The 23,153-nt window shown below is 41.6% G+C and overlaps 1 protein-coding gene across 6 annotated transcripts in view; it reads left to right on the top strand.

Moving 5' to 3' along the window:
• The window catches only part of TRIM9 (tripartite motif containing 9), a 110,538-nt gene that overhangs the window by 56,811 nt on the left and 30,574 nt on the right, over nt 1-23,153 (top strand). For all 6 annotated transcript variants that reach the window (XM_047738461.1, XM_047738460.1, XM_047738464.1 and 3 more), the window contains exons 2-5: nt 4,853-4,948; nt 7,450-7,572; nt 19,794-19,904; nt 21,024-21,177. In XM_047738461.1, the coding sequence (XP_047594417.1) occupies nt 4,853-4,948; nt 7,450-7,572; nt 19,794-19,904; nt 21,024-21,177 (484 nt within the window). The remainder of the gene's footprint in view (nt 1-4,852; nt 4,949-7,449; nt 7,573-19,793; nt 19,905-21,023; nt 21,178-23,153) is intronic.

Here is a 23,153-nt window from a genome sequence, read left to right as displayed (position 1 = left end):
AAACTCTGGTGTATCCTCTCTGAGCGTCTGCAAAATGGCAGGGTGGTGATTGGGATTAAATGGAGTCCCATTAAAAGCACCCAGCAGTCCTTTGCTAATAAGAAATGACCAATATCGGGGCACCTGGGTGGCTCAGTGGGTTAAAGCCTCTGCCTTCAGCTCGGGTCGTGATCCCAGGGTCCTGGGATCGAGCCCCGTATCGGGCTCTCTGCTCGGTGGGGAGCCTGCTTCCTCCTCTCTCTCTCTCTCTGCCTGCCTCTCCGCCTACTTGTGATCTCTCTCTCTCTCTCTGTCAAATAAATAAAATCTTAAAAAAAAAAAAAAAAATGACCAATATCTCGTAACTATTAGAATTTCTTGCCTTTACTTTTTAATTATAGAATGACAGTAATGTAGTAAGACTTAAAAACCAGCACTCCTTCCAGAAAAAAAATTGTTCTTCTTCTAAGGGTCTTACTTCAAAATTACATCACATCAATTGTCACTTTGCTCCTGCATTTTGTGTTGACCCTGGTACTTGGGAAGGAGGGGGCCTGGGCATGGTCCCCAAGTGGAGTATGCTGTGACAGAGTTACAGGGGCCATTAAGCCAGTGTTGCTTCATCTATTTTGTACTAATTCTTTAGGGTTGACCCTTTTGGACTTGTCCCATAGCTGTAACTTAAGATCACAGACAGACAGGAAGCTCTCCTTCCTTTGTCCCAATTGCCTCCATCCAATATTCATAGTAAACTAAGGGAGAAAATGACACACAGATCATGTTCACGGCAGAGCGAGGAGAGGAGACACCATCCTCCGTGTGGGCATCCTCCGCAGCTAGGCAGATGCTCGGCCAAGGGAGGAGCTAGTTGAGAGGGACTGAATCCCACACCCATCTACTGAGCCTACGTCATTATGGGTTGCAAACCGCCCTCCCACAGTTTCCAGGTTGAGCTCCTGATCCCTTATAACCTTTACTCCTTTGGAAGGTGAGGGGAATCTGGGTGGAAATTGGAGGGAAAAAGCAGCACATGGAGGAAGGAGGAGGGGCAGTGTTTTGTTTCCCTCCTTACAGCTCTGAGCAACTTGCTACCTTTCTGGGCCATCTTGGTGATTCAGAGCATGCTCTGAGCTCTGGCCTCTTCAGCTACATTAATTCCCCACTCTCATTCACTTTCTGGTCATTACACCTTTTCAGAAAATTGGAAGACAACTACTCAGGAAATCAGAACGGCATTGCTTAGGCATTATAAACCGCTTCTGATGGCTACTGGTACAGCCAAAGGTACTGTAAGGAAAACACGCACTAAGTATTTGCATCTTTGGTGATCTGCTATACATTCACAGGGCTGTTCCGTGGTCCTGAATGCAGACAGAACATTTCTGTTAGCTCACAGCAGGAATTTAAATGCTCCTGGGAAACAAAATCAATCAATAATAATGTTCTTCTATGTCAGATGTAGCTTATAAATGTGATCAAAAGACTATTCTATAAAAGCACATAAATCCTTATAATAAGGGCATTTTCTAGTAATAAATGGTTTCCAAGATTTTTCATTGTCTCCTGCTCAGTTTCCACAAGCTGGCAAAGCTTAGGAGAAACGTTTTTAGATCTTTATCTTATAATACAGTTGTTTATCAAATACCAGAACCATTAGCCAGGTGGAAGGTATTCTTGGGATTGAAAATAGACACAAAGGGAGGTAATCTGCAAATGAATTGATTTTTTTCAGTTTGCTTACTGCTTTGCCAAATGAAAACCTGGGAATGGATGAGGCCAGTACTCTTTGTATCCTACGAAATAGTTTCTTTTCTGAGGAGCTAGCGGTATGTTGTCAAAAATTCTTTATGGGTGTCAGGTCTAACTAACTTACATTATATATTAAGTACCAGGTGGGGACACAAGAAATCAGGTAGCTTCATTTCTCTATAGCTGAATGAACTTGACTTCTATATTCCAACATCCAAGTGTGGTTACTAAGGCAGATGTTGTAATAAAAGGGGGATGAAAACTGTAGTAGCCAGCAAACTTTTGCTCATTCTGAAAAAGAAGAGATATGAATTCTAAGGTAACAATGAAAAATGTCTCCTTTAGAATATGTCTGTCATTGTATTGTCTGCTTCTCTAAATGAGATCCTCCTACCCTTTTTCGTTCCCTGGGCTCTTAGAAAAAGTTCTTAAGGAGAAAACTTTTATTCCAAATAATAGGTCAGCTGGGACCTGGTAATAAATAATTGAGTAGCCCTTCCAGCATTGTAGGCTCACTTTGTTCTTTTTCTTATGTAGCTGTATTGGTTTAGCCTCCCTGAGTCTAAGTACATAGATCAGAGTAAAAGTGATGAAGGATATTCTCCAACAGATCCTCTTCTAGGAATCTGCTCTGCAAATCTCCCCAGTCAGTCTGCAGGTGTTTGTGAGCAGGAAGGAAGGTGAAAAGAGTTAATAATAACCAGGGCATCTGGGTGGCTCAGGTCATGATCTTGGAGTCTCAGGATCAAGTCTAGCATGGGGCTCTCTGTTCAGCGGGGAGTCTGCTTCTCCCTCTCCCTCTGCTCCTCTACCCCCCCCCCCACCTCATTCATGCTCTCTTTGTATCTCCCTCTCAAATAAATAAAATCTTTTTTTTAAATTAGTAATAACTAACATTTATTAAGCATGTACCATACAACAGAGGGGTTCTGCCCTTTAAATTTCATCACATGCAATGCCCATTACACCCAAGAATAGTAATATTCTTCTCATTTTATGGAGGAGGTAAAACTGTGTATAAAAGTTGGTACTACCAGTAACTGGTAGCATTTATGAATTCAGAGTAGTTCCCTTATCCATTATGCATAGCTAGCAGGAGCTTTTGCATTAGTGAATGCACTAAACCCTCACAATGACCCAACTATAAAATATTATTATGCTTCCCATTTTTTACACTGGAGTAACCCAGGCACAGGTAACTTTCTCAAGGTCACATTTAGTAAAGGACAAAGGCAGAATTTGAACATTTCTAAGGCCTGTGTTCTTTCTACTACCCTACATTGCTTCTATCAAGCATTTGGTGTGCATATTTTTAAAGAGATCCAGTGCCCAACTCTATATTTAATAAGGCAAATATAAGAAGAAAAACATTCACTTAGCCTTATACACTCTAGCTCCATGTCGTTGCAAATGGCAAGATTTCATTCTTTTCTATAGCTGTGTAATATTCCATTGTACACACACACATACACACCCCCCACATTTTCTTTATCCATTCATCTATTAATGGACAGTTGGGCTGCTTCCATACCTTGGATATTGTAAATAATGCTACAATTAACATAGGTGTTTGTGTATCTTTTCAAATTAGAGTTTTTTATTCTTTGGGTGAATACCCAGTAGTGGAATTACTGGATCATATAGTAAGGTGAAGGGGATTAAAAGTACCCTTAACTTCATGAGCACTGAATAATGTATAGAATTTTTGAATTGCTCTCTTGTACACCTGAAACAAATAAAGCACTGTATGTTAACTATACTGGATTTACATTTTTTAAAAAAGAGGCAGAGAAACATTCATTAGACCAAGAGATATAATCTTAAGATTCTGCCCTTTTACTTGAAAGAGGAGAGTGGTTGCGGTGTTGTCTTGGCAAGGAGGGGAATAGGTTTTAGTCTTCAAAGAAGGTGTTGGGGGTAAGGAGTTTGTCTCTGTGATTTCCTGGAGAGATGGGCGGTTATGCCCAGGCTTTTAGGAGAAGAACTTTTGCATCAAATACAATGGTAGTGGCTGCAAGTAATGGAAACCCCAGTATGGGAACTTAACTAGGTTAATTAATTAATTGATTAATTGATAATTAGTTAATTAACTAATTGAATTAACTACTTAATTTAAGTTAATATTCCCCATAGACAAGAAGCCTAGTGGTAGGAGACTTCAAGTGTTGTTTGGCTGCTCAAAGCTGCCCCTGGAACCCAGACTATTTCTTCTTCTACCCTTCCTCCCTTACTATGTTGGTCTTCTCAAGGAGAATCATAAGACATTTGCCATAAAGTTGGGAACACAAGGGCAGAGGCTGCACCAGCCACACTGGTCTCAAGTGAGCAGAAAACCAAGAGCTTCCTCAGACTACTCTCCACCCCCAGCCAAGCTCCACTCCAGTCTCATCAATTAGCAATGTGTCTCTTTGCCACCCCGACAGGCAGGGAGGCTGGAGAAAAAGCAAGGTCTTACTTTCACCCTTGGCCCCCCAGCAGAATCACATCCCATGTGGACAGGACAGTGTGCAAAATTGGGAAGAGAGTCTGCCTTGGTTTGGGAGTGGAGAGGAGTTACGGTAACAGGGCTGTAATTGGAAGCCAAAAGGTGACCTTGATGAGGAGGACTGTGATCATGGCTTTTGTATCTGTCATTACACTGAAGTGGCCCCAAAGCAGCACACCAGTGCGCTAACCCTTCCTTCCCTCCTCCTGTTCTTGACTCTCTATTCTTCCGGCCCCAGGCCCAAACCAAGAACACTTCAGCCTAAATCATTTTGACAATTACCAAATCATCTAACTCACAGTTTTCTCTTAATTTCAAATTAAATAAATTATTGCTGAATTAATCAACAAATTAATGAGATAAGGAAATTCCATGCAGATACAGCTGGTGAGGGCCTCTCCAATGGCCAGGAGTTGACCCTGCTTCAGAGGAGAAAGTTCTCAGGAGCCTGTGGAAGGGGTCTGGATGCTGTTAATACCAGAATCCTCATGTACAAATGTTGGCTAACTGTCCCAGGCTCTGACAAAAAGAATCTGAGGAGGTTGAGGACTCTTGGGTCTTGGATTGAAATGACTCTGTACAACCTCACTGCTACTTTCTGTGATTACAGCTCCATGGTTTCCTTCTTTATCTTTGCAGAGCCAGCTCTCCCAGGCGCTGAACGGGCTTTCAGACAGGGCCAAGGAAGCCAAGGAGTTTCTGGTGCAGCTCCGCAACATGGTCCAGCAGATCCAGGTATCGGCAGCACCTGAGACAGAAAGCAAATCCCATGGGTTCAGATATTGCTGCATCGTGGAGAAGTTTGTCTGTTTCTTCTACTTTTCTGTGTTATGGGGGAAATTCCAATTATTTTTCTGCTCTGTCTCTTCGAAAACAAGCAAATGTTCAGACCAATTTCAAATGTACCCGCTTCTCAAGGTGGTTATATTTTGCCAACAAGCCAGCTACACAACCTGGTTTTCCAAATAGTTCCTGTCCTTGGCACTGAGGTCCTAATTCTCTACTACTCTGGATTTAGAAAGAGGCCTTTTTGTGAAGTTGGAGTCGTAATTGTTTAGTTTTTTAAACTCTCCAGGCTCCCAAAACATCTTGCCATAATTGTGTCTTATCCAATGGTTTCCCTTTCCTTCCTTCCCTTCACCCCTTCCTCCCTTCCTCCTTCTCTCTGTCCTTCCTTCCTGCATGTAGTAATGCTTCTTCTCCACTTAGATGCTTAAATATTTTCCAAACAAGATCCCCCTCCGGTAGCTATAAATTCAGATTGCTCTATTTGGACATGACCCACAGATCAGCTGGCATTTGAGAGTTCGTGAATTCTCCACTATTGCTAAAGGAGGGAAGCCATAAACTACATGAGATGCTTAAATAATGACCTTCTGCTCTGTTTACTGTTCTTATGTTTTGAGGTTGCCTCACAGAAATAACCTTCGCTCTGGCCTCTAGTAAATTGCTTTCTGAGTTAATATTTAACCCATGTCGACGTAGAAATATCTTTTTAAATGTAGGCCAATCTTTCAAAGCATCTCACACTGATTTCCTCACCCTTTTTTGCATGGATGCTCATGTTAAAACTTTTGATTGCCTAACAACCTAATACCCATACACTTCCTTCTGTTTCCCAGAGCAACAGAGGTTATCAGTCAGTCCCTCCTTTGCTTTTGCCTCTGCACCCCACCTCTTCATCAGAGCAAAGCTTTCTTTCTGCTCTACATCAGAACCTGCAAGAAGGCTGCACTTATCCTCCCAATGTTATCCTGCATGGGATGTGGAGAGCTCTTAAATGATGTTTTCTATAGGACTTCTCTGAGTACTCAAAAGCAATTGTCATGAAAGCTGAAATTTCATATTAGATGTCATTGCTCTAGCAATTACTTATGCACACCTCAAATGAAAAATGACTTGCATTTGAGAAGTTATCAGATACCTATCAGTATGTCCTCATATTAAGAGACATAGTTCTTAGGGCGCCTGGGTGGCTCAGTGGGTTAAAGCCTCTGCTTTCGGCTCAGGTCATGATCCCAGGGTCCTGGGATCAAGCCCCACGTCAGGCTCTCTGCTTGGCAGGGAGCCTGCTTCCCTTTCTCTCTCTCTGCCTGCCTCTCTGCCTACTTGTGATCTGTCTGTCAGATCACATTATAAATCTGTCTGTCAGATCACATTATAAATAAGTAATCTTTTAAAAAAAAAAAAAAGAGACACAGTTCTTTTTGACTTTGGAAATAAATTAAAATTTGATAGGCTAAACTGTTCTTTCCTTGCCAGCCCCCAAAAGCTTACAATCGACCCAGTTGGATGCTATTTTTTCAGTGCTATTTGTGTATATGTGAGTATTCATCTTTCATTTGCTATAAATTACAATTGTTTTGCAGCTTATGGTTTGACTCTCAAAATTACATATGTAACTTATTGAAAGGATGATTGTTCATGAATGCTTATGAATTGGGAGAGAACTGCTTGAAAAAAATGTCTACAGCTTGTACAGGTTTAAATCAAGTAAATAGTTAGATCTGGCATTCAATTTAAACATCATGAAGAAGCTATAATTCATTTAGAATATGGTTTACTTTCTCCAACAAGCGGTTGGTTCATGGCTTGACTTTTACAGCTGGGTGATGCCTGTTACATATACTCATTGTTCTTGACGCCCTATGTGCATTAACTATTTGCCTTCTTTAATGAAAGGAGCAAGTACTTTTGCCCATGATTATTCTTTAAACTTCTATTGTCATTGGATTATTGTTTAATATTGAAGACCACTGCTGTCCTCTTTCTTCTCTCTCCTCTTGAATTTAATAATTCTTTAACTCTCATGCCTCCACCATACCCAACACGTTCAGGCAGCCAACCTCTCCAAATGCCACCTTCCACCATCCATAAGTGGACATATGCCAGCCCTCAGAAGGATTTATGGTCAACTCTAACTTTATGTTCAATAAACTAAGCTTTATTTTACACAATATAATGTGAACCGTGGAGATGATTTCCTTTTGATAAAAATAAATTTATTAAGTACTATTTATACTTTTCAATGTAAAATTCAAGGGAACACTACCACTGTGGAGTGAAATTTATCCAGTTACTTAAAAAAATGCCAAATGTGCATTGTAGACAGAGTTCCTTTCCGTCTCCTTCGGCAGGGATTTCCATCGCACAAATGGACAGGGGAGCTCTGTTTTTTTCTGGCAGCCCAAGGAGCCCAGGTACACTGGGGCTAAGACATGTGCTCTCTCACACAGGAGAACAGTGTGGAGTTTGAGGCTTGCCTAGTGGCCCAATGTGATGCCCTCATCGACGCCCTCAACAGAAGGAAAGCCCAGCTGCTTGCACGTGTCAACAAGGAGCATGAGCACAAGCTGAAGGTAAGTGCTGTGCTGTGGGGAGGGCAGAAAGCTGAGGAGCCCAGGCTCCCAGGGCCAGGCTGGACAGGCTAGATGAGTAGGCCATATGCCCACAGTCTTGGGTGGCCAGTGGCCCAGAGGGCAGGGAGCCAGCATCCCTTTATTCACCATGCACACCCTCATTTACGTCACTGATGTTTATTGAGTGACTCCCCAAGAATTGCTCTGGGTATAGACATAATTAGGTAAATAAAAATTACTGCCCTCGTGAGACTTATATTCCACCAGAAGGGATAAACAGTAAGCAAGAAAGTAAAATATGCAGTATTTAGTAACAGGCACTGGGAAAAATAATAAGGAATAGACTGGACAGCTGCTCGGATTTTTGTCATCACACTGTGAAATCAATTGATTACAAGTCTAGGCCCCCATTGGCAAAAACATTGGTCCTCTTAGAGACATCTGATACCCCATCCATTGCCCCTTTAGAGCAGGGCAACAAGATGTGAGAGCAGGCTGAAGAGATGGGAAGGACCCAGCAGGAGGGAGCTCAGAAGCAAGCAGTCAGAGAGGTCCACATGCTCTGCCATAAGCCCCAGGGTAGCTACCAGTGGGAGGAGGATAAGGGGTATGCAGTGCTGGCCTGATGAGGGCAAAGGGAGAGGTGAGGTCTGACTATAGCCTCTCTAGTGCAGTTAGGCAGTCAACATCAGGGAGCTTCGATAGTGGGCAGCAGAGAATGTATACAACCTCAGGGGAGCTTGTGAAAGGCCCCATAAACATCAGATACCCCAGGAGATTTGGAACAGGCTGTAGTTGCTGAAGAACAGGGAAAGGCCCCATTTCTAAACAAATGGGATTCCAGTAAGAGGACCAAAGAAGAGTTTCAAAATGAAGAAATAAGAAAACACAGCTTACAAGATTTGGGGCTCAAGGTTGGTGGCGGGGAAGCTTCAGGCTGGGCCAGTACCCATCTTGTGGAGACCAGAAACAAGGCAATAAACTAGTTGCTAACTAGGGCATGAGTCCTGGACAAGACCCGTGGTAAGACTGGCAATGCTGGGCCCTGAGCGGCAGAATCACCAACATTCCAACTTTACTCTGTGCCCCAGCCACACACCAGGACCGCAAGCTCTGGGGTGGGGGGTGGGGGAGGTCGCTGCCAGAAGGCAGGGGGCCAAATGGCCAGATACACAACCGCTCCCCAGGGAAGCTTAACAGTTTTCTCCAACAGTTATAAAACCCTAATCTAGCTTCCTCTTCTACGAGGCTCCCTCTTCCACAGCCCACCTGCTGCAAAATACAGAGCGTGTGGCTGGAATAGAAACCTTTCTCCCCTGCCTCAGGTGTCCCTCTGAGAGGACTTGTGGAACTGCACCAGGCAGGAGGCAGAGATGGGATAACAAGGTCCAAGCCTCGAAGAGCTCCTGGGGGCTATGCCCCGTGATGAAGCTTGTTGGCCTGACACCCTCTGGGGCTCGATCAGGGCCACGGCTCTCTGAACAGTCCTGACAAGGCAGCTGCGGTGCCCTTTTATCAAGGAGAGGCACAGCAGATGCCTTGATAAAGAAAATTGCATGGCTTGAAGTTAAATCTGAAGCAGGAGTTGGGAAAGGAAAGTGCACAGGGCCCTAACGTTCCTAGAACATCAGCCTGTTGGTTTGGACAGGAAGCCAAGGCTGGTGATGGTAACACTCCTTCCAGAGACGCCATTACTGTTTCTTAGTGGTGCCTCTAATTGGAAGATCCTCTTAGGCTCATGTTAGAACAAACTCAAACCTGTTTCCATCACCTGCTCTAACATTACTAAGCCCTTCATTTCACACCCTTCAGAAACCTAGAACCTTTTTTGTCATGGTGGAGCTCAAATATCACTTGAATCCCATAGAGCTCTCTAAAGGAAAACCCCAGCTGTCTGCAGGAAATGAGCTGGACGGCTGGATTTTCCCTCTAAATAGCAGACCCACCATTTTTGTATGTAGTCACCAAGTGTTAACTTTTCCTCAGTAGAAATCTCTTTTTTAAGTTGTTGCAGGCACTTTCTTGGTATCTTTAAACCATTTGTGATAAATCGTACAGGGCCTATGGTGGCCACTGCAGGTTTTCTACCTGGGAGAAGCAGAAGGGCGGTGATCTGGACCGAAAAGGGAATCGCAGATTGAGAAAGCATCATTTATGCATATCAAACAGCAAGAGGGGCACGAGAGCCCCCTGAGCCCCTGCTGCCCCTGTGGGATGGGACTGTGTGAAAATCCGTTGAGGGTTGTGCTGGGGACACAGAGAGAGAGATCCCTCAGGAACGGCTGCTGCTCATTGCCCAGGCTCCACGTGGGGCAACAGTCTGTCCGTCCAGGTGACCTGCCCCAGTGGGACACACCGATGCGCCCGGGGCCGCTGAGCAGAGGCAGCTGCCTGCTCTCATGTCGCCCTGCCCCGCGTGGAGTGCCCTGCCCCAGATCCCGAAGGGCCGAGGAAACAAGAGGCAGGTGGCTGGTTGTCCCCCACGGCAGCAAAGCTGTTCTGTCTTCTGTCGTGAGCGATTTGTTTCTCCGCCGTTTTCAGCAGATTGTATGTCACTGCTAAAAACCGCCAGGAGCGCCGACACCCGGACCGTGGACTCCAGCCTCCGAGTCTTCCTCCCTCTGCTTTTCTCTTCCTGCCGTTCCCCTTTCTTGTCATTTCTGTTGCTACTCAGATCTGTGAGAAAAGACTGGCCTTTTATAGACAGCCCTCGCCAAGCACAGTACTTCTTTCTGTCTTTGTTGGCTGACCCATCACTCACAGTAGGGCAGGGATAATCTTATGGTCTTCCGCTCCCCTTTGGCAGAGTTCTCTAGGGGCCTGCTTTTCACTGACAAAGAGGAGAGTTGTGTGTGTACTTTTCTGGCAACTTTCTCTTCTTGAGCAATCCAAAAGGCCTGGGATGCTGGAAAGGGAGTGTGTATATAGAGTCTTTATGATCTCCTCAGGCCCCTCTCTGAAAGCACTGATTGCTGGAGCAGATTGGATGGTTCTGGTTCTGAGACAAGCTGCAGCTGAGAGGTGAAGAGCCCAGCTTCTGTGTCACAGAGAGCGGGGTGGGAGGACACACTTCCTCACTTACTAGGTCTCCAACTGTGGGCAAGTCTCTGGCTCAGTTACTTTCACCTGCGGGTAAAATCAGGCCAGGAGCGGTGGTCACCTCACAGAGCATTGCCCAGCACTTCCGGCAGTCCTCGGGAAATGTTGTTAGCCCTGAAAGGATGCCTAGAAATGTGCTGGCACCCAGCATATTGAAGAAGTGCTCCTAGGGACTTACGGTCCATAATACCAGAGTACGTCATGTAGAAATCATCTGTACACAGGTGTGATTGTCTCTGAACCTAGTAAAGTGGCTTGTGTTTTTAACTGATCATCCTATGAAATAGTTCACGAAGTTTGGTGAGCTATTTTTAAAATTAGTAAAAAAAAAAAAAAAAAAGGCTTGGAGACGTATATATGCAGCTGTGACCATATTTTAGGAATATTTGAAATAGAAATTTTGTTTAATATTATTCTGTGGTTTGAAAAAAAAAAACACTGGGAGACAAGTTTTGGGATGTGGTAAACTAATCAAATGTCAGAAAGCTACTGAAGGGGAAAAAATGCTTTCAAGCTTTCAAGAAATACTACTGATTCGTGTTTGGGACAACATGGGCAAAATCCCCACAATAAGCACCATAAACCCAATCCCCTGGTGTCTTGTTTGAACTGTATGTTTTGTGACCATTCTTCCTGGGCCTTCCTGACTTGAGTAAGGCCTTAAAATATCCTCACAGGGAATTTGTGACAATACTTAAATGTGCCATTAATGAGATCCGTGTTTTTCTCATGAAACTTACAAATATCATTTCTGAGAATGATTTTTATTTATGTAACACTCAGAATTTGAAATAATTCTACAATCATCTTAAATGTATATTTGTTCCAATATTTTAGAGTAAATTCATATGTTGAATAGTACAAGGTGACAGGTGTCTTCTTGGTTACCTTTCAATTCTAAGATTTTCTGGAAGAAAAAAGTTATAGTTATTTAAAAAATTCTGAAAAAATTTAATCTTTAATTTCCACATGTGGGTGGCCAATGAATGTACCAACAAAATTATCCAGTGAGAATGCTAAAAGAAAATGATAAAGTTTGCTGTTTCTTACAACATTTTATTTTTACAGATGACCTCCACATCCAATTGTAACCATATATAAAATGTTTGACTTTGAATCGAAGTATATTGTTGGGTTTTGTTAGAATTATTATCATTATTAGCATGATTGTCTTTATTATTATTTGCCATGTATTGCCTGTCGTGTTTCCATTACGTTTATTTAGAAAAATGAATTATATGGTCATTTCATTCAGAGTACAGATTTACACTAGGGACATTATTGGCTTGTCAAATTGCTTCCTTAGGCTATTTTGCCATTGCTTCAAAACAGGCTAGTAATCCTTTGACTTAGATTGGGCTAGGAGATGGGAAAGAAAGAAAGAAAGAAAGAAAGAAAGAAAGAAAGAAAGAAACAGAGAAAGGAAAGAAAGAAAGAGAAAGAGCGAAAGAGAGGGAGAGAGAGAGAGAAAGGAAAGAAAGAAAAGAAAGGAAGGAACAAAGAAAGAGAGAGAAAGAAAGGGGGAGGGAGGAAGAAAGAAAAGAAGGAAAGGAGGGAGGAAAGAAGGAAGGAGAAAAGAGGAAGGGAAGAAGGAAGGCAAAGAAAGGGAAAGGAAATGGAAAGGAAATGGAAAGGAAAGGAAAGGAAAGGAAAGGAAAGGAAAGGAAAGGAAAGGAAAGAAAGGAAGAAAGATGGAGGGAGAAAGGGTGGAAGACAGACATACCCAAGCTCACAAAACTTTAAGTAATTAGATAGGATTTGACAGGCTGCAGCCCTTACTAGAAAGAAAAAGCAACAAATTTATGCCAATAATCAGCTCAATCCCAATAAAACTACTGGCAATAAGTTCTGTAAGTCCATTACAATGAAGATATTTGGAAATATTAAGCACACTGGAACACTTGAAACTTTGACTGCCCTTGGGGGGACCAACTCTAAAATTTTAACCACAGTTATTATTGATTATAAGGCTATATCATTAATGGGGAATTCATTTCGCAAATGCTGTGATTCCCTGCTACATACCACATAGGAGCAAAAGTCACAGAGGGACTGTATGCAGAGTCCCTATGGGATCACCAGGATGCCACCACACACAGCTGGAGCTCACCAAAGTTAGGGGACACTCTTCTGAATGTTATGCCCCAATAATGGGTCCGTGATTAAAGGAGCAAGACTGATACAAAGCGAAGGTCAAGCAAAGCTTTATTTCGAGCCAAGCATCAAGAATCTAACCGAACGTTCGGGCCGCACCTCTTACAAGAGAGGGCGACCCTTCTCTGTTTCACAGTCTAGCTTTTAAGGGCAAAGGCCATGTGGTCGGGCCTGGCCACGCACAGGTGGCTGATGAGATTGTAACACACACAGGCAACTCCATAGCAATGCTAGGTGACCAATTGAGTTACAATTTACCCTAGTAGACATTTGACCCAACCTATTACACCTTGATTAGGATTGGTGCCAAAAAGGGTTCCCAAAGGGTGGGGGCCCCTACTCCTTGGTAGCTAGGGAGACAGTATGCAACCTCCTACTGATCGGATGTCTCCACTTGGCCTGACCCACCCTTGTGTCTGGACTTTGTTACCTGAAGCTGGTTTCCAGGACTTGTTTTAAAGTGAATCCCCTGGGGGAAGGGAAGCAGGGACAGTTTAACTTTAATGAAAGCCTCTTGGCTAAATAGGTCCTTACACTGAACACTCATTACCCACTTTGGCAATGTCAATGGAGGGCAGTCACAGACCTTTAACACCTTAACTCAGACATGAGTGACATTCCTTACCTCCAGAGGGCACTAAACACACACTTTGAATATGGGCGAGTCATCTACTGTGTCTCCCTGCACCCCACAGCCTACAAAATACCATGCTGTATGCATCACTTTAACCGCAGCCCACCATAAACAGTAAATGTTCTCCTGTGTGGGTGGGACCACACCAATATGTGTATCTCTCCAAGCGACTTGTATTCCTTCATTAACTTCTTTGTACAGGGATGTAGTATTCTACATACTAAGAGTGGGTTTCGCATATTCCACTCAAAGTTTATTGATAAGGCTATGGGTGGCATTCACACTTTTGAAATAGAAAGTTCAGTTTTTCTGTTAAAAACTCAAGCCTTCTTCAAAACAGGTACATATTTTATTTATTTAATAGGGCTAAATTATCCTTTTCTTGATTAAAAACTCAAAGCCTCAAAACTGATCTTTGAAATGAGTAGTTGTTATGTGGGTAAATTAATGACATTAGTACAGAGAATGGTATCAAGAGAAGGGGGAAATATTTCCTATAATCATGTGGGAGAATGGTGGCATGTGAGAAATTAAAGATGTTCTTCCTTAATTTAAATGCCTCTAAGTTTCAGTGAATATAATGATAATATAGGAGATAATATCCTAATCTAGGGGGAAAAAAGAAAATTTGTTATTTTACTGGACAAATCTCATGGACAAAGCACTTCACTTGTAACTCACAAATGAGTTCATTCCAAGCATTAGTTGGTCATCTTGCTTTAGGAATGATGCTACATGCAGAAACTCCTCCCACTGATCAAAAGAACCTGTGAAGAATAAATTCTTCAGGCTTGCATCTTGAGATTACTTGTACTTTACATATAAAAAAAGGATTACCTTATATTTGGGAGAAACTGTTTTAAGATGTGATGGGAAGTTGTATATTATATTTAGGAAAGAATTTCTCAGAATAGAAGAGAGAGAAGTGTTTACTTAGACTAAAAATTCATTAGTGGTATCCCTGTAGACCCCATGATGAGAGAAAAAATAGTATGAGTGAAAGTATTTATTAAAAAGAATAAATAAGGAAAATATTTTAAAGAGCCACACACACGTAAGATAGAGAGGTGAATGGAGGCAGAGAAAGGGTGTCAAGGTCAAATTGGATAAAATAATGAAATTCACTTTAATTAACTTCAGATCTTGCTGCTGGTTGTGTTACATGAGCTGTGCCGGAGGGAAGAGATTGGCCTAGTAGAGATGGGATGGAAAATGTAGTTGTGGACAGGAAGAACAAAATTTTACACATAAGCTATCATGGATTACTCTATGCTACTGAAAAAATTTGAGCACTCAGAGGAACACGCCAGTCTATTCTGAAATTCATTTTTTCTGAATAGGTGTCCATGACACATCTTGACCCAAAGAATAACCCTAATAAATTTGCCACTTAACAAAATAAAAACATTCAAGTGATCAATAGGACTTGCCATCCTGAACAGATGGGGACTGTTAATAAGATTGTGAATAAGATTGTGAAAGCCTTCTCTGAAACTATGAACTAAAGATTAATTCATTGTCCCCAGAGAGCTGGTTCAGGCCATAACGCAGATGAAAGCAGGGAGATTTTTTTTCCCCAGTCCCTATTTGTGTCACTCTTGCAACTTGCACATTTCCTTCCTAAGAAAAGGAAGTCATCACTAGCCAGCTGCAAACATGGTGCCAACCGTTTCTCCGGAGCATCAGAGCAACTGCAGAGAAATGTAGACCTCAAAGGAAAAGTGACCTGGCCTAGCTTCCTAGGAATTGTTTTCCACAGAAAATATAACGTGAGATAAATAATAATAGTAGTAGAAATAACACAGAATGAAGAAGGGAACAAGTAAGAGAACTGATGCAAACATTCAACTAGAGAAAATATATTCATACTCTTAAAAGATCTAATTATTTGGCTGATTTCATAGGATGGGAAATCTTGCCAAATTAATTCAGAAACTAGATGTCAATTACAATACACCCAAAGTGCTGCTTCTGGGAACCCTGTAGTTGAATTTTTAGTAGTGATTTTTATCACAGGCTAATGGGATCATTGTGAAATGGTTGATTAAAATGTAAAAAGATGGGCCAAATGCATTGTTGCAACAGTGGGAGTTGAGAGCCAGGAACTCAGGGATATTGAGTCATCCCAAGAAGCTTGAACCATGGAATACAGGAGCCAATGGCAAACCCCCACTGAAACGTACCAACTCTTCACTACAGTGAAACTTCTTAAGATTAGCTGGAGAGACCTGACATTCAAGACAGCTCCTTCAGCATCAAATAAATCTTGCTTGAGAAGGAAATTTATAGAGGCAGATGTAGAATTTTATGAGGCCTGATTATCATATTTATTTCAGTACATTTAGGTCATAAAATTATCATTGATCTGTATGCTCTGGAAAATAAACACAACAATTCAAGTGTATTTGGCCTCAGCAGACTCACTTTGGGTTACAATGCCTGGTGCAGACTTGCACACCACTCAGGTATGCACAGTCCTAGGACAGATGCCCATTGGATAGTGATTGGCCACTGCTGAGGCTTCTGCTGTCTAGAAGCATTCATGCACTGGCTAACAAAATATCAACACATTTTCTGGGAACAATTTATTTACACCTAAAATGGCAGACAGGAGTAGCATATTAGCAGTAGGTCACCTGTCCTGGATTTTTTTTTTTTAAATACTTTTGGGTGTTTTGTGTTTTTTCTCCCTGTAAGAAGCAAAAACTTAATCTTCCTGTTTGTTTTTTATTAAAAAAATAAAATAAAATAATTTGCATTCCATGAGCCCAGACCAACAGATAGGGGTGATGGGTTGACAGAATACTAGATGCCAGAAGAAAATAAGTCTATCACTGAATTTTAAATTTGGTCTCGCCTCTCCCTGCCAAAATCACAAAAAAGATCTTCACATCAAGGTTGATTTCTTTCACCAGTTCTGATATGCAGATTTCAAATCCTATACTTTATTTTTTATTTTAATTTTATTAAAAGTGAAAAAGTGGGAACAAATCATCTGTCAAAAGATTAGGAATCTCCATAGAGCAAAAACAATCATGTAAAAGGACAAAACTAGAGTTCTCATACTTCCTGATTATATAACTTACTGCAAATCTACAATAATGAAAACAGTATGATTTTGACAAGGGTGGCAAGACTAGGCAATGGGGAAAGGCAGTTTTACAACAAATGACACCAGAAAAACTGGCTATCCACAGGCCAAAGAAAGAAGTTGGACCATTACCTAACACCGTATACAAAAATTAACTCAAAATGGACCAAAGACCTAAACGTAAGAACTGAAACTATAAAACTCTTAGATGAAAACACGAGGGCAAATGCTTCCCAACACTGGACTTGGCAAATGGTTTCTTGGATATTGCACCAGAGGCACAGGCAACAACGGGAAAGGTAGATAAATTGGACTTCGTGCAAATTTATAAATTTTGCGCATCAAAAGCAAAAAAACAACCCAGTTAAAAAATAGGCAAAAGACTTGAATAGACATTTCTCCACAGGAGATATACAAATGGCCAATAAGCATATGAAAAGATGCTCATCATCACTAGTAATTCGGGAAATGCAAATCAAAACCACAATGAGATACCACTTCACATCCATTAGGATGGCTATTATTATTTTTTTTTTAAAGATAGTAATAAATGTTGGTGCGAATATGGAGAAATTGGAACCCTTGTGCATTGCTAATGAGAATATAAAATGGTGCAGCTGCTATGGAAAACAGTATGATGATTCTCAAGAAACTAAAATAGAATTAGCATATGATCCAGCAATTCTACTTCAGGGTATATACCCAAAAGAAGTGAAACAGGGACTTTCAGATATTTGTATACCCATGGTCATAACAGTTTTATTCACAAGAGCCAAAGGTAGAAGCAACCCAAGCATCCCTCAATGATTGAATGGATAAACAAAATGTGGTATGTATCTACAATGAAATATTATTCAGGAAATTCAGGATGTCTGGGTGGCTCAGTCAGTTTAAGTGTCCAACTCTTGGTTTCAGCTCGGGTTGCGATCACAGGCCCTGCATTGGGCTCTGTGCTGAGCATGGAGTCTGCTTGAGTTTCACTCTCCCTCCTCCTATGCCCGTCCCCCTTGGGCTCGCTCACTAAAATAAATAAATCTTAAGAAAAAAAAAAAAAGGAAGGAAATTTTGACATCAGCTACAGTGTGGATAAACACCTTGAAGACATGATGCTAAATGAAATGAGCCAGTCACAAAAGGACAAGTATTTTATGATTCCGCTTACATGAGAGTCCTGGAGTAGTCTAATCCATAATGACAGAAAATAGAATGGTGTGTTGCCAGGGGCCAGCAGGGAGGGGAGAATAGAGAGTTACTGTTTAATAGGTACAAAGTTTTAGTTCAGAAAGATAAAAACAATTCTGGAAATGGATGGTGATGACAGTTGCACAACAATATGAATGTATTTAATGCCACAGAATTATCTGATTAAAAATAGCTAAGGTTGGAACACCCGAGGGGCTCAGTCAGTTAAGCGTCTGCCTTCAGCTCAGGTCGTGGTCCCGGGGTCCTGGATCGAGTCCCATGTTAGACTTCCTGCTCAGAGGGGCGTGTGCTTCTCCCTCTCCTCCCTGCTTGTTCTCTCTCACTATCTCTGTCACTATCTCTGTCTCTCTCAAATAAATGAATAAAATCATTTTTAAAAAATAGCTAAAATTGTAAATTTTGTATGTACATTTTACCACAAGAAAAAAAATTAGAAAGACATCAGCAATAATAAATGGATGAACTGCCAAAAAAAATTAGGAGGAACTTAAATGTCCAAAAATAGAGGAACAGGAATGTTTAATTAATTATGATAACCCACTCAGTGGGATATTTATGGAGCCAGTAACATTTATTGATGGTGGCAACATGTGAAATGGTATATGGTATAGTGTTAAGTGGGAAGGAGGTAAAATTGTCACATATTATGATTGCGACTATAAAAATATCTAGCTCAAGGATAAAACCTAAAAAAAAAAAAATCAAAATGCTTTAAAAATTTGCATGAGAGTGATGAGATAACTGCTTTTTTGGGGTCTAGTTTCCAATTGTTTTCAAAAGTAGATATAATAATCTTTGATGAAAAATGTATAATCAAAACTGAAAAGAAGGAATGAAGAAAAAGCTTTTTTTTTTTTTTTAAAGATTTTATTTATTTATTTGACAGAGAGAGAGATCACAAGTAGGCAGAGAGTCAGGCAGAGGGAAAGAGAGAGAAGTAAGCTCCCCGCTGAGCAAAGAGCCTGATGCGGGGCTCGATCCCAGGACACTGAGATCATGACCTGAGCCGAAGGCAGCTGCTTAATCCACTGAGCCACCCAGGCGCCCCAGAAAAAGCTTTTTAATAATTATTATTAAAATTCCTTTTAGTTATTATTTATAAAATCAAGAAAGCTGGATATTTTTGAGGATTTTGTAAAGTAGTATAAATGTAAGTAATTGAGTTTCCTAGAAAACTCTTGTTCAGCTCTAGCTTCAGAAACCACTTCAGATTTGGGTCACTGAGCAGAGGACATGGAAAATGCATCTTTGAAGAAAGAAACTTTTCAAGGACTGTCATGTGTTTGACACTGGGCAAAGACAACTTCCCAGAGGCAGAAACTGCGTGTTCGGAGAAATACCTTTCTAAGTTAAAGCAGACTCACAGCATGGTAAACGGAGAAAGACTTTAAAACTGCTCTCCCAGGGGCGGCTCAGCGGCTCAGTCAGTTAAGCATCCTACTTGGGCTCAAGTCATGATCCCAGGGTCCTGGGATCAAACCCCACATCAGACTCTCTGCTCAGCGGGGGGAGTCTGCTTCTCCCTCTCCTTCTGCCACTCCTCTGTTCATTCTGTCTCATTCTCTCTCGTTGTCTAAATAAATAAAACAACTGCTCTCCTAATGAGGCAGTGACTGCTTCTAAGTGGGTTATACTCCAGACTTAACTCTGCATCCATCTTTGTCTGGCTTCCTTATTGTCATTAGCTCACTGTCTTTCAGCAAGTTTCACCTCTAACCCCATCCCACCACCCACTTAGGAAGAAGAATCAGAATGAGAAGGAATTGGGTTCAGATGAGGACGTTTGCTCTTTACAAGAGAGGCACAGGGTGGGAGCGGGTGGGTGACATTTCACAGAACAGAAGCTGCAACCGCACCTCGGGTTACTCAGCTCCTTCATAAACTCTCCACGACCTCCCACTTAGAGCAGCTCACAGTATCAGCTTCCTGGAAGATTGGGGAGCAAGGGGAACCTGAGGAGGATGTCCCTTCAAGCACTGCAGTTTGCTTCTTTTTCAGCCTTTGCCACTTTGGACCATTCTGTTCTCACATCAATCCTAGGTGGTTCGAGATCAGATCTCTCACTGCACAGTGAAATTGCGCCAGACCACAGGTCTCATGGAGTACTGCCTGGAGGTCATTAAGGAAAATGATCCCAGTGGCTTTTTGCAGGTAAGTGTCAACTAGTTTCCACTTCAGATTCTCAGTGTCCCGTGAAACGCAGTCCACCAATGTCGCAGCCAGACTCTCGGCAGCCCTTGCTGACCATGTTCCCTCCACAGTGGAACCCACCTTCAGATAGCCACACACATGTGGGTGCCAGCAGAACGCCACTGACTTCCTGAAAGTCTCTGCCACCATGTGCTCCAAGATTGAGATGTATATGGGCTTCTTAAAATTTGTTTCTGTTCATAGTTAATCATGAAAATGTAAGTCCCTGCAATTTCCTCCGAAGCAGGGCTACTGCTTTGCCTAAGAATTGGGTCCCTTTCCACTAATATCTTGGACAGCATTGTCAGCTAGAAATGTTTAAACATGCAAGGCTTCTACCTTCTTGACAGTTTCTACTGGCTAGTTAAATCAGTGATTTTCTAGGAGTTTTTTCATTCCTTGGATTTCTTGTAATTTTTTTCTGTGTTGATTGTTTTAATGAGATGTCATGATGTCAGCTGAATTTTGCTTAGGTTTTGAGCTCAATGATTAAGGGAGCTTTTATTAAGGAACACATAGATTCCTTCCAATTCACATTTTATCAAACTGGCCAAGAGTGACAATGGAAGATTAAATATAAGAAATGGAAGAGTTCTCTATCAAAGAATAAAGTGATAGAGAAGATGACAGGCTTAAAGTGTAAGAAATTCCACATTACAGATTACCATCTGCAGCCTCTCAAACTATTTTATAAAACTCATTCCAAGTGTTTACACAATATCCACACATCCTATTAGAAACTTAGGGTTGTTAGTTCTACTAGGCTTAACAGATCACCAACATGTTATCAAATGTTGTTGGCATTTAGTTGATCAGACATAAATAGCAATAGCATATATCCAGGTTTGTCTACAAAGCAATTTACAGCTGCTAATTATTTATAGTGGCTCCCTCCAACTCATGAAAGCACCCAGGTTTGCATGGATGACACTGGTCAGAATAGGCTTCTCATTGCCTACATGGAGACAGGAAAGGTGTGAGTCCCAGAGTGGTTCGGTATGCTCCTGGAGAGTGGAGGAGCAGTGTTCTGTGTCCAGTGTGGTGTTATATTTCTTAGGCTGTGGTCTTTGATGTGATTAGATTTCTGACGCCCTCATAAGGAGGGTGCACCTGACTGAGGACCAGTGGGGGAAAGGCACGCTCACTCCCAGGATGACCACGGACTTCGACCTGAGTCTGGACAACAGCCCTCTGCTGCAATCCATTCACCAGCTCGACTTTGTGCAGATGAAAGGTGCGTGCCTGCAACCCCTGAAATAGAGCAACACCCCAAGTGGATACTGATACTTGAAGCAGGATTGAGGCTTTGTGCCAGACTGTAGCAAACAAAATGCAGCTGGCAGGTTTATAAATCACCTAAGAGGTGGGGAAGTAAACATACACACACACCTCTGGGTAAGATTACAAAAGTCTGGAGTGGCTCCCAGCTTACCACATACGGGAAATGTACCATTGTAGCCCTGTGACCTACCTTTCAGAAAGCCAGATACATTCAGATAAACTCAATGCTTGCCTCCTTAAGAATCTTAGAGCTGTCACAAGCCCAGCATCAGGGAATAGCTGACATAAAAAAAGATAAGGAGTTAGAGACCACATCACTGTACATAAATAAAATCTTGTTACAGAAAGTAACTCAGAAATATTGGTATAAATCAAGGCAGTTGAGAATTGAAATGACTACTACCACATGGGTCGGTGGTGAGCAAATGGTTGAGCATAAATTAGTGGGAATTTGAGAGGATCAGCGTTGACTTGCCAATACTGGTCAGGAAAATGCCAGCCTGGTTACAGAAGGAAAATGAAGTTCTGAAATAAATTTTAACTTTTCAAACTTTGGCTTATATGATTTAGGGGTTTGCAAGATGTCTTTGAGACTTTTTTGGGTGGCTGGGGGGAAGTGCAAGTACCTAAAATTATCTTAAGGAAAATAAAAAGCCAACCATGCAATGATATTTTTATGGCAGTATAAGTAATATCCATTGGAAAAAGATTCTTTTTTTAACTTTCATTTTGAAATATTTATACATTCACAGGAAGTTGCAAAAATAGTAAGGAGAGGTCCTGTGTACCCTTAGCCTAGTTTCAATCAATGGTTGCATCTTGCAGAACTATCATCTTATATCAAAACCAGGAAATTAGGGGCACCTGGGTGGCCCGGCCCAGTTGGTTAAGCATCCACCTCTTGATATCAGCTCAGGTCTTGATTTCAGGGTTGTGAGTTCAAGCCCCGCATTGGGCTCTATACCCTGCGTGGAGTCCACTTAAAAAAAAAAAAAAAGAACACAGGAATTAACATTGGTACAATGAATATGTATCACTCTGGGTCATTTGTCAGGTGTTTAGAGTCATCTAACTGCTCCTGCAATTAAGCTACCACCATAAAGACCTCCCTCATGCTACTCCATTATGGTCATATAGTTATACCCACACCCCTCCCCTCTGCTTTCATCAATCCCTGGCAATCACCTATCTGTTCTTCATCTCTGTAATTGTGTCACTTTCTAGTCTTTTTCCTAAAACTGAAGAAATTGATTTGCTCTTTGCTTCTCCCAATTTGAGCAGCCACATAATAAAGGACTTAGAAGTTAGTGCTTTGAGGGGCGCCTGGGTGGCTCAGTGGGTTGGGCCGCTGCCTTCGGCTCAGGTCATGATCTCGGGGTCCTGGGATCGAGTCCCACATTGGGCTCTCTGCTCAGCGGGAAGCCTGCTTCCCTCTCTCTCTCTCTCTGCCTGCCTCTCCGTCTACTTGTGATCTCTCTCTGTCAAATAAATAAATAAAATCTTTAAAAAAAAAAAAAAAGAAGTTAGTGCTTTGAGATTTTCATTTTTTAAGAAAAATCTACATGCTTCCTTTTATCAGAGAGAAAGACCTAACCCAGCAAGTCTTAGGGCTCTGCACTTGTAACTCACATCACACAGCTAAACTCATCCATGTACCTGGTACAGGTAACTCTCATTCTTTTAATGGATTTTTGCTCTTTTATTTTCAGTTTTCTCATTTTTTGTTTATTATATATTGCTTTGGGATGATGCCTTAATTGATTTTTGGAGTAAATAGCATATAGATTGTTAATAAAAGTACTTTGTTGCCATAACAAAAATGTTTAGCATTTCCTGACTATTTACAAAACCAGAAACTCTCCTAAGTGCTTCATGTGGATTAATTCAATTTATTCTCACAGCCCTAGTAGGCACCCAAGGAAACTGAGG

This window comes from Lutra lutra, chromosome 7 (assembly GCF_902655055.1).
Source record: "Lutra lutra chromosome 7, mLutLut1.2, whole genome shotgun sequence".
Taxonomy (NCBI): Eukaryota; Metazoa; Chordata; class Mammalia; order Carnivora; family Mustelidae; genus Lutra; species Lutra lutra.
The sequence above is the reverse complement of the archived record's forward strand: the minus strand, read 5'-3'. Positions and strand labels throughout refer to the sequence as shown.